Source organism: Styela clava, chromosome 2, assembly GCF_964204865.1.
Source record: "Styela clava chromosome 2, kaStyClav1.hap1.2, whole genome shotgun sequence".
Classification (NCBI taxonomy): Eukaryota; Metazoa; Chordata; class Ascidiacea; order Stolidobranchia; family Styelidae; genus Styela; species Styela clava.
In genome coordinates this window covers 24,685,764-24,698,238 of record NC_135251.1, presented here as the reverse complement: position 1 = coordinate 24,698,238, position 12,475 = coordinate 24,685,764, and the positions used below count along the sequence as shown (strand labels likewise).

The following is a 12,475-nucleotide window of genomic DNA, read 5'->3' as shown; positions in this document are numbered from 1 at the left end:
GGTGATTGTTGATATTGCATTATTTCGTTTTGTTCATTTCTGGCAACTGCCTGCCTGTTCACTTCAATTTATTATTTCACGCTCCACTGATTTTGTATCTGCTTGCTCTTGCTTCTGGTGATTGCAGAATGGTTGATGTGCAAATATATCTTTTCTGATTGTATAATATTTGGTTGTAATACCGGTAAGTAATATTGGAAAGTTTATTAACAGTGACTGAGAGATGGCACAGCAGGATTGGAGTAGGATTTACATATTTATCCAGGGGGTAAGGACAGCCGCTAAGACGGCTTAATCATATGACGTACCACAGCCTGTCGTCCGGTTACCAGTCCATGTCGGGTATGGAATTAGTTTGCCAGTTACTTGTTTTCAGATTCGTGGACTTGAGTACTAAATTCAAATAGTGGACTACTGTATAAATAGTTAGAAAATAATGATAAACTGAAAGGATCCTGATTTTCCATAGTTGGTAGAACATCAGTACAATTGAGCAGATAAATGTGTGGAGCTTTGTCCAGTGGAAATATAGAAAAGAAGTGACAAATTCGGACTCATGTAAAAAAATACTAAGAGGTTCTGGCAGCATTCATGGTGAAATTCTGAGAAAAGATATCTGAACAGACATGAACCTCGGATAATTTAATATAAGAATAAATAAGAAAAGAAACCTTATTCATTCTCTGTTACACAAATGCTCAAAACTGATACAAAAATGCTTAATTGACAAGAGATCATCCCAATGGGATTCAAACTGTCAAACTGCCAAACAAAATCGATATATAAATATATATATCCACATATATTTAATGCTTGTTGTTACGGTAAGAATAAAGAAAGTTGTAGTAAATAATCAAACATGCAACCATTTCAGATTAGGAATAAAATTTTACGCATTCACATATATTTATTTTGGGGAAAAGGAAAGTCGATAAGACAGCTTAATTACATGGCAAACCACAGCCTCTAGTTGGGTTACGAGTCCATGACGGGTAGGGGATTTGTAAGTTCAACCCACAATTTGTGAAACCGTAAACCCCCAGCTGTTGCGAGAACCACCCTTCAATGACGAGGAGTCCAGCAATCCCCTCGCACATAATTATCCCCCGCAGGATTCGAACCTGTGAACCCACGCACGGTAATCAGAGGTGCAGTAGCGAGAGTATCCCTAACGCTTAGCACGATTACCACACCGTCTAGCATAAATTTAACAGCTTGGCATTATTATTATTAGTAGTAATATTTAATAAATATTTTATTACTTGGATAGGAAGATATCCGGGTGTGTGATGTTTCATAACATGAGCCCCAAAATTAATTTGAAGAACTTCTTTGTATGCGACACTGAATGCAGGAAAATACGCAATCCCAGGTCCGATGGGTATGTCTCTGAAAGCCACACCTAAATTTTTTCCGTTTCTGAAATAATTGATTGTTATATGTAAGTTAAGTACAATAGTTTGGTAGTTGTAAACCTGTTTCACTTGTAAATATGATTTCTCGAGCCTAAATACATTCCAAAATAGTATTTCCGAATATAGATTTTCGAACATATTCAAAATTGAGTCACGTTCAATAAATAAATTAGCACAAATCATTGTAAATTGATATAAATGAAATTTGGTAATGCAAAATAGTTGAGATGAACATAATTTTCACTCATTTTCTGTTAAAATTAGGAAAAGTCTATTATAGGCCTATGTATGAAAATCAGAAGTGCAATCTATTAAATGCCCTAGTTAGAACCATTTGAAAATAGTTATATTTCATTATAATTCTTCTTTATTAAAGAATAAATTTGTCTACATAAATACAAATTGATAGAGTATATTTTGTTAATAATGTATTCTCAATGGTAAATTATTTAGTTTTTTCATCATCCCTGATTTTATATTGGTATACAAATTAACACCTACAAACTAATAGAGATTTAGTACTCTGATATCTACATCTCGATAATATGGGATAGTTGAAAGAACATTTTTATACAAGTATTATTCAGTTTATGATTAGCTAGATAATTTAGATGATGCCCAACTCCAAATAGTTATTATAGAATTCTGATTTTGTATTGAACCAAGTTTAGAATATAATTTGTAATTTAATTAACTACGCTAAATGTTACGTGTACTTTATTCACATAAATACAATCTATTACCTTGTTATAAAATACAAAAGTCAAAAGTATAAGGGTGTCTATTTATAACTGATGAGCACTATTGTAATCATATCACCCATCTGTTCGTTCTAACCTATGCTTAGAAGTTAGTATTCAAATATATCAAACTGGATGACGACAAGACTTCGCAAAGGAATGTCCCTAGGGTTTTGCAAAATGATTTTTATTCTTTTTATTAAACTTGAATCAGAGTGATATTGAGATTTAATAAGGAACAATTAAACCAGTGGTTCTCAAAGGTGGGGGACCTCACAAGGGGGATGTAAACATTTTTTTGAGGGCATGAAGTTATTAAATATTAAAATATTCATCAAATTTGATCTTGCTCGCCAGATTTAGGATATATGGGCCATTCCAAGCAAAAGTTGAATTCCATCAATTTTTTAAAAAGTGTAGTGAAAGTAATTTTTTTTTATTTTTGATATCAAAAGACATTGGAATTTTATTGGACTGCATTCATTTCATCGAAAAATTTAAAATTTCACCCAGGTTTTTGATGGTTTATAAAAAATGGCCTGGAATGTCGAAATTTTGGTATAATTGACATATTCTGTGATGATTCCTGACACAAAGTGTTTGATTGTGTCTTGTGTGGTACAGTTATTTCATATGGAATTGACGCACTGGATTTAAATTAATAAAGTTTAAATGTTTGCAGTGCTGTAGGACATTTTTTCACCCATTTAACGGTTTATTACCAGAATTTTAGGAGATGATAGAGGCCGCTATTCCGAAGTGGAAAAATGTCCTGTAGTGTCACATACAATATGCACATTATTGGCATGGATTTACAGTGTTACATTAAGTAACTTGAGCAACACATAGAGGGGTAGTTCAGCTACTGCACCAGAAAATATTATGGTCTCCTACTGTACCATCGCAAAAATTTACAGCACAACACAACGTACTGTTAGTGCATGGTGGATTTGCCGTCCTGTAGTGTCACGCTATATTTTTCTATATTTTTTTTATCTACTAAGTAAGGTTGGGTGTAACTTTTGTGCAATTTTTTACATATTCAATAAAGCAACTGATTGGACAATGAAACAAAACATGTAGCTGAAAATGTGAAAATATATTGAATTTAACAACATGCAAAATTTCTGGAATTGTCCTGTAGTGTCACTTGGAATAGCCCATATACATTTCTTTATTTTGGATATTTACGTTCCATCCACATTTTTCCAACATGTTTTTTTTGACATGTTTTTCATCAGTGGAGATAGGATTTATAGTAGGAGTCATAATCTGGCTTACCTAAATAATTTGGCAATAAATATATAACAATGTAAAAATATAAGCTGCAGTACTTTGAGAAGACTTCATCAAATAGGCTATATATCCTAATAACTGAAAGAAACAAGAAATTTATAAATCTAAGTCTATATATTTCTATTAAGGTTTGATAGTTTTACATCATTACTGACTTGTGAACTATGATTAAAAAAATACATAAAAATTTTGTCCATAATCAATATACTTACAAACAAAATGAAGCGGTTCTATTGTCCAAATCTAACAAGCATGTCACAACATCGTTAGCAGACCATGTCTGAAATAATATTCAAAGGTTAAGCTGTAGCAATGGCTCAGTACACAAATATACTTCACTGAAAAACTTCAAATATAAACTACGGCAAATCCAATTTATGCACAAAACTTTAATTTACAAAAGAAATTGAAATTAGTACACATAATGCAATAACCATTAACCAATTTAAAAAAGGTAAAATATACGAAAAATTTGAAAGAACAAATTGTTAAGAAAAGCCCTTTTAAAAATATAGATTGAGCATTGTACACAAAGTCTTACTGGATAAGCTACCATTCCAAATCCAGGATTTACAAAACCCTAAAAATACTTGTTAGACTCAAAACTCACTTAACCATATTGTAAATAATGGCGACTTAGTTACAGCTACCACTTGAACGTTATAAAAAATTTCACAACAATAAAAAATATTTTTAAATTCCCCATACTTTTCCTATATTACCTGGCTTTTCGAAATTTATGTTTTCCAGAAAAGGCACAATTTATATCATAAGGTATGGTAAGAAAATATTCACTCACTTCCCCATATTTTGCACTGTCACGACTATTCCACTTGGTTTCTCTGTATCCATCAAATGCATATGAATCAATTGTGTCGCCCACACCTTCCTCACGAGTAAATTTACATGTAGCTGTACACCAACCTATCTGCATTAAACCTGATGTACCCAGGACTGCTTCATACATCCATTTGCCTATAGAAATAATAAATTAAATTCTGATGATAACTGATGAACAATTTTTTGGGGAATTCTCTCAAAGCAAAGTCAACCCCACTTGCTTTAAAAGTAAAGAAAACAAATTTGTGAGCAAAGTTACATAAGATCAATAAAATGTCAATAGCAACACAAACTTTGTAGAGTGAGAAAATAATGTTGAAAGTTGTCCTAGATTACTCTCAAAGTACAGGTGTTAATAAATTTTCTTCATTTTCATAGTAGTTATTAATGAATTTATGAATTCGGTTTTTCTTTTTTCTTTTTTTTTTTTGAGGGGGGGGGGGCATCATGTGAATAAGCGCTTAATAATAAGGAATAAATTAATTATGAACTTCATATTATACCTTTGAATACACAGCAAGTTGCCTTGACAGATTGAAAATTCATATTTCCAATGACGCTGAATGAATCTCCAGGTGCAGTTTCCAGGGGATGATTTTGAAAAGTAACGTGACGAGGTCCTAATCTCCCATCTCTGTGTTCAACTAAACAGAAAATTATCATATGGAATTTCAGAAACGTTAATAGAAAAATGTATGATCCATGATATAAATTGTTGAATCCCATACTATTCCAACTCTCAACGGTGGTAAAGCACAAGACAAAATTCTGCAACTGCTATATTTTTAATATGCGAAGTATTAAAAGCAAGCCAATGGGGTAAGGGGAGATTAACCAACCGAGTCTGGCTCCAAAGCACGACCCTTGCAAAAAACGACACTAGCTCAGACTCGCTTGCAGTTAATTTTCAGTCCGACTCTAGCTCTAAACCAATTCTGAAAAAGAAAAATTTTGGCAACGAAAGCTTCGGCGCATGCAATCTCACTTTGATTATTCGATTGGCACCGTTAATCAATTAAGTCTGAAATTCTGACTCTCTCTTAGAACTCTTGAATTTACGCTGTTACGCTCCTATCATGAGAACTTAGCATCTTTCGAGTTGTAGCTGTTAGAATTACGTAAGCATAATGCCATTTTGTTTGAGTGCGATCAGAGTTAGGCACATAGTGAGTCAACTCCTTAGTTTGGCAACTTTTGTTTGAGTTTCAAACTTAGCTAATATAGGATAGGATTTACATATTTATCCCGGAGGAGAGGAAAGCTGTTAAGACGACTTAACCATATGGCGAACCACGGCCTCTCGTCCGGTTACCACTCCATGTTGGGTATGGGATTAGTTAGTTTCTTGTTTTCGGATAAACTTGACGATGGAGGAAGTCGTAACCGACCAGCGGTTACGTGAACCACCCTACGGCGACGAGGAGTTCAGCAATCCTCTCGCACATAACCATTCCTCTGGTGGGATTCGAAACTGTGAACCGACGCAGAGTAATCAGAGGTGCGGTGGCTAGCGTATTCCTAACGCTTAGCACAATGAGCCACACCTCCACGCCAAAGGATATGCAGGGATATACAGGTATAATCTCCCACCCAAAAGTTAATTTAACCAAGTGACAGAGATTCAGAGAATCAAAATTCATAGAAGTGTTATTCATATACTGGTATAGCATAATATATAATTTTAATTAAGGTCTAGTTTGAATACATCATAATTTTGTTATACAAATTGTCCAGTCATTATTGAAAACAAAATCCTACAATCCTACAAAATATATGCCCCTAGGAGTTTTAGAATATTATCATAAATAAATAACAATAGGGCACACTGTCTTTGCTATTTATTAATGGAAACCAGGAAAATTGAAAATTCAAACAAAAATGTGTATTGTTCATATTATTGAGCCTGTGATATAGATATAATGAAAATTTCAATGAACTTTTCAAATTTTTTCGAAGTTGGAAAGTGAAGTTAAATAGTGAACAATACAGATTTCCACATTTGAATTATATTAATTCGATCTTCTACAATGTTTCTTTGTCAATAATTTCAATTTTGAAGATATAAAAAAACGATTGAATCGTAAAACATTTTTTGCAAATATTATTATTTTGAGTTTTGTTCCAAATTGTTTTGACATGAATAAAACTCATTTAACCTTCGAAAGATTTTTTTGTTTGTTACAAGAAATATCATGTCAAAGTGTATAATTGGATTTAGGACACCCCAAGGCATGTGGAACAAAATAAAAATTTGAATTTATAGAAAACGAGCATGACAAAAATTTATAGAAAACAAGGACTTTGAGCTACTTAAGTTAGTAAGATTTCAATAAGTCACTGAGGCCACTATAATAATAATTTATGTTGAAACCTAAATTCCCAATACAAATTCGTATTTATTTCTCAGATTGATATTTCATAATGAAATATGCTAAACCAGTGGTTCTCAAACAAGGGGGCGTGTGGGGGGTGTAGACAATTTTTTGAGGGGGTGTGAAGCTAATTAACAATAAAAATATGTGTTAGATTCAATCTTGCTCGCCTTATGATTTACATTTTAAAATTTTTCATTTATTTCATTATTTATGTCCCTTCCGCATGTTTTTTGAATAAAACAATTCAATAAAATTAAAAAACAATTGAAGAGGATATCTTTCATTTAATTATAAATAAAAAAACAAATAACAGAAAAACATATCTTTGTTTTGTAATTTGCAAAATCAATATTTCTAAATAATTTAAATGTATATTACACCTATATGTAGACTAAGAATTGAAAACAAAACGTAATAACAAGACTAGACTATTTTAATCCAATTAGCAGTGAGAATGAAAAAGGGAATTTTGGGAAAAATCAATAACATGTAGCATCATGCACAGGAACAAGTAAAAACCAGACAATGGTGAACTATCAGCACACAAATAAACGAAATTTTAGGTAATTTAGCATTAACAGAATTTGAAGTAGAAACACGTTTTAGTAATTCAGAAATTGTTAATTCTATTGAAACATGGTGTATAATCGATTTAACTTGGTGTAATCAAAATAAATCATATATCTGGATATATAAACAACAAAATACTCCATTACATTCATGTAAAGAACAAAAAATCTATAATAATGATAACCAAGGAATTTAAAGTATAAGTGACAACAGTTAATATAAGAACTTTGTAAGAGTCAATAACAAAGAGTCACAACAACTTTTTGAGGAAATTTGACAAAATAAATTGTTGGAACGGTTTAGGGATTATACAAACAATCATTCAATTTAGCTGTTTTAATTCTTGCTACAGTATTCTTACGGTCAGTGGAGTGCATATGATTCCACATTGACCAAGACAGAGACAAAGGAGCAGTTACTAGGAACAAGCGACTCTAATCAATCGTATAATCCATTTACATATGTTTCAATTAGTCTGTTAAATGCAACTTTTAAAGCTAAAGTAAGTCTTCAAGAAAAGTATTTAATCGAATGATGGGGGAAAAAAACTTGATTATGGTAACCCAAAACGGCGAAAGCTGTTTTAAAAATAAGAAAAGCTATTGGCCGTTTCAAAAATAGGAAAAACTATTTTTTTTTTCAGACTTTTGTAAATTTTTACTGAAATATTAAAGTTAATAATCCTTCAAACTATTATTAAAAACAGCTTTAAATAAGAGGCAGCAATTCCTTTACGACATTTTTGAATAAAACTTTTTCAACATTCCAACATTCACCCTTTTGGTCTTGAAACTCTTGTTATATATCAAATAAAAAAGTTCTAAATCCGTAAAATGTAATAAAAAAATAACTTGAAAAAGTTAGTCAAAATTACGAATTTTGAAGATCTAAAATAAGCTAGCGTGGAAGACGACAATACAGGTCACAATTTTATTTGAAACAAACTCTACCACATTATAAATTATTTATTCTTTAAAAAATGTACAAACTATGCCATCGAAGATCCTGTATAGCTAATGAAAATGACAGCAATATACGATCTCCCACACAAATAATGTAACCCACAAATTTCACTCGTATGAAAGCTGAAATATCCAATTCAACATTCAAGCACCAGTCGAGTATTTTTCAATTACAGATATTAGCTAAGCCTACAAGTTAATAAATGCAGCTAGCTGGTTTGAGGTGATAATTGAATGATATAATAAGTCTATTGACAATCATCAATGATTTAGTCTTACACATAAATAAATAATAATTCTGGGATTGTTCCCAGAATTAAGTTTTAATAATAGGCTATTTGAATTATTGCTTTTTGAAAAAGGTCAATTTAATAATAAATTGTTATCTTTTCATTGTTTCAAAAAATTTAAGATTTACATGATTTTACCAAAACAAAAAAAAGGTACTTGCGAAGTATGTGAACCACTATGGCGGATACCGGAGCGTAGTATGTGTACCAGGTTAGGCTGGATCATAATTATATTTAAATTTTCCTTATTTACGAGTTACGAATAGATATTACGAGTTCGAAGACTAGCCAAGTGACTCCCGTAGTATTTGTACCTGAAATTATACCTGGTACTGGTACACATACTACGTCCGAGTATCCGCCTTCTTGGTTCACATCCTTCGAGAGTATCAAAAAAAATATTCCCGTAAGATACTTGAAATCGAAATAGATAATACACAAATAGGGAAGCACTAACTTTCAAAGTCAGGTCCTTTATCTTTTTCAGAATCTTTTGGATCCACTTTCTTTTCACCAAAAATACCTTTCAAATAACTCCTAGTCTTCGTACCAGCGCTACCAGAACTCGATCCAGCTTTACTTTCTAAATAAAATATTTACAATTGCTTGAATCGATGCATAGTAGATGAAAATGCCCAGGGTATTTCCTATTTGTGAATTGATGAAGTTTAAGTAACAAGACTTGCTTCATTTGATCGAATATTTGATTGAACACTTAAGAGCTTTAAAAATAGAACTCAAGTTTAAAAAAATAGTCAAGACGGATATTTACTGGTAAAAAAGTAATATTTGTAGTGTAGTATAATGAAATTAGTATTTATTAGCAAAATTAACCATTGTTGTAGAATAGTGCTTTTCAAGGATTCTGGTGTAGCGGAACGCCAAAGAAACATACCGGGGCTCTATTTATTATAATAAAAATCGCCAATCCAAAAAAATGTGAACAAACAAATTGGAGCAGAACCCCTGAAGGTCTTTAACGAAACTCTCATTAAAATCATTTATTATATGTTTATATTATACCTCTGTATTCAATACAATAACAATATGCACATAATAATATAAACTTTCGAATTTGAATATACACCTACACCCTCGCGGACTGAGCTCGCAGAACTCTGGGTGAAGTGAACCAGTGTTGTAAAGAAATTGTGACTCGAGTCGAAATTTAAATTTTTTTTTATTTTTGATAGATTTTTAGGGAATTGATGAATAACAACGAAGAGTAAGAAATAGTCAATTATTCGGTAAATGAGATCTCTGGCTCTAACTAACTACTGGTGCAAATTTGAATTATGCAAAATTGGAAGGAAACAAAGGGAAAGAACATATAACAAAAATCTTGCTAAGATAGGATCATATATGGTCATGTTTATGTCAAGTTGTGAATGTCATATTCTTCAACACTAAAATATTAAAATTCCCTGGAGATTATGGAAGAAAAAATCCGTCAAATGAAATTCAAGTCTGCCTAAGAATACGCTTATTTTATAAGAGAACAATTCAATTCTTGTGCATAGGTTATCATTAGCATGAAAAGAATTTTGAATATATGATAACACTTTGAATAATCTTCGATCGAACATGGCAGTTGTTTGAATATTTGAATACAATCCACAAATAATTTAATCATATTACATAAGATACATTGCAAACCATGATTTTGCTGCAATTTGCATATTGTCATATAGTATACATAACATAATACATATAGCGTACTTTTTAAGATGAGATTTATATTGCGCTATTTGGAAAATACTCTGTTTGGAAAGTTCCCTTACCTGAAGAAGATATCATCTCTGGTTTAGCTTCCTCTGCGTTTAGCAAGGTACTTGTGATGTGCTTTTCCAGGTTGTGAAATCCCAACATATCATTACTATAATAAGTGAAAAGAAATTTATATGTTGAAATTGTCATAACACAATTATCATATATATTTTTGGGTAATATTAATCAGCTATCCGAATTCCAATAATGCTCAATTCTTGTAGATTAAAAAAGTAAAACATAGTTGAATATTTTTATGATTTTATTTGTATATCAACTCAATTCTGTATTATTTATACAAAAAGTGTTTTCACTGTTGTACACAACTAAACCGCTGAACTGAATATGAATAGAATGACTTCTTCAGAAGAAACAGTATAATTGCAATTAACAATATTTGTTCCAGTCACTGATTCTTGACATGAGAACAAAAATTGTAAATGTGACTATAACGCAGTCATTTTCCAAATATTGCAGATTCAAAGTTTAATTTTGATATACGGGAGTTTGCGGGTGCAGTGACCAAGTGGTTAAATTAAAGCGTTAATATTTTTCTATGATGGTACCAAGTATATCTCTGGATCAAATCCTGTGCCCACCACCACACCCAGGGTGAAATAAATGGGGTAGGTATTAAAGTAGCCACTTATCAAGCAGTAGCTGCTTGCGCAGAGACTTGTACAGGGCAAATAATGCGTAAATTTGTCATATAAAGAAAATACACCATATCTGGTAGACAGCGAGCAACACGTGGTATATTGTCAAATAATGCGTAAATTTGTCATATAAAGAAAATACACCATATCTGGTAGACAGCGAGCAACACGTGGTATATTGTCAAATAATGCGTAAATTTGTCATATAAAGAAAATACACCATATCTGGTAGACAGCGAGCAACCCGTGGTATATTGTCAAATAATGCGTAAATTCGTCATATAAAGAAAATACACCATATCTGGTAGACAGCGAGCACCACATGGTATATATTAGTATACAGGGTTACGGGTCGCGACTTTCGCTGTTTCGAGGTTACGATTGTGATTTACTCACAACTCAAACGTGAATCTTCTCCGTCTATGAAGGATTGTTTCATAAAGTAAATGGATGTTACTACCGCCAATACCAATGAACAAGAAAGAAACAATGAAATAATAATATATGGCAATTAATTACCTTTTTAATCCAGATGGCTTGGTGGTGAACTTCTTCGGAAAAACTTTGGTTAGAATAGCATTTAACTTGTCGGGTGGACCTGTCATAACAGTGAAGGACACAAAAAATATATTATAGACCATATGATTAATATTAGGAACATTATTCCTAGACTAAAGTGGATTATGAGTCACAGCATGTAAAATAACTAATCCCATAACCGACATGGACTGGTAACCGGACGAGTGACCTTGGTTCGGCATATGATTTATTCATCTAATCGGCTTCACTCTTCCCCAGATGAATATATAAATCCTATATATCCTATATCCAATGATAAAAAAGTCAACGAAGGAAAGAAAAAGAATAAATACTTTACAGTCAAATAATGAAACAAATCACAATCAATTTACTTACTAGCCATCCCAAATGATATCTAGTGGAAGCATTCGCTCATGGCCCCCAGACAACCGCTCTGTGGCCCCATAGAAGGGTTGAGGGCCCAGTTTCAGATAATCCGATATACACATATATGTACAGTTATCGATCACAAAAAATACTTACACATTTTTGCTTCCCTGAGCTTCCCAAATGATGTCCCAGAAAAAGAACTGCAAGTCGCCATTATTCTACCCTTCAGCAGTCAAGACTCAGATGGAATAAAGATTGTGGTTATAAACCAAAATGAAAAGCAGGCTGAATAATATATTAACCCATCTGTTCACATGTAAATAAAATAGTTTAGTTCAATATGAATTCTAAACTGAAAATTTGGTGATCCATGTGTAGAATTAGTGTGGCTCACCCACTTTACAATCATGACGAAATTCACTTGTATTTATCACATAAAACGTGCGGGCAACCAAATAAATGACAAATAATACAATTGTTAATTCACATCTTTCTTTCAAGAAGTTGTTAAAACATTTAAAATTGTGTCTAGTAACTTCATTATGACTGTATTGAAGTTGTATTGAATCTAATAATGACATATCATTGATGACATTTCCCTTCGCCTCTGCATATTATGATGTCATTTTAGGTAGTCTTGATAAACCGGATAGAA

General features: G+C 32.2%; 1 protein-coding gene across 1 annotated transcript in view; it reads right to left on the bottom strand.

The window, feature by feature from the left end:
* Positions 1–12,142, bottom strand: part of LOC120336763 (E3 ubiquitin-protein ligase RNF123-like) — a 57,945-nt gene extending 45,803 nt beyond the window's left edge. Inside the window, exons 1-8 of the mRNA XM_039404520.2 lie at positions 11,974–12,142; positions 11,431–11,509; positions 10,270–10,364; positions 8,946–9,071; positions 4,795–4,935; positions 4,251–4,426; positions 3,664–3,731; positions 1,263–1,419 (exon numbers count right to left, since the gene is read on the bottom strand). Coding sequence (XP_039260454.2) covers positions 1,263–1,419; positions 3,664–3,731; positions 4,251–4,426; positions 4,795–4,935; positions 8,946–9,071; positions 10,270–10,364; positions 11,431–11,509; positions 11,974–12,034 — 903 coding nt within the window. The 5' untranslated portion in view covers positions 12,035–12,142. The remainder of the gene's footprint in view (positions 1–1,262; positions 1,420–3,663; positions 3,732–4,250; positions 4,427–4,794; positions 4,936–8,945; positions 9,072–10,269; positions 10,365–11,430; positions 11,510–11,973) is intronic.
* Between the last annotated feature and the right edge of the window lie 333 nt (positions 12,143–12,475).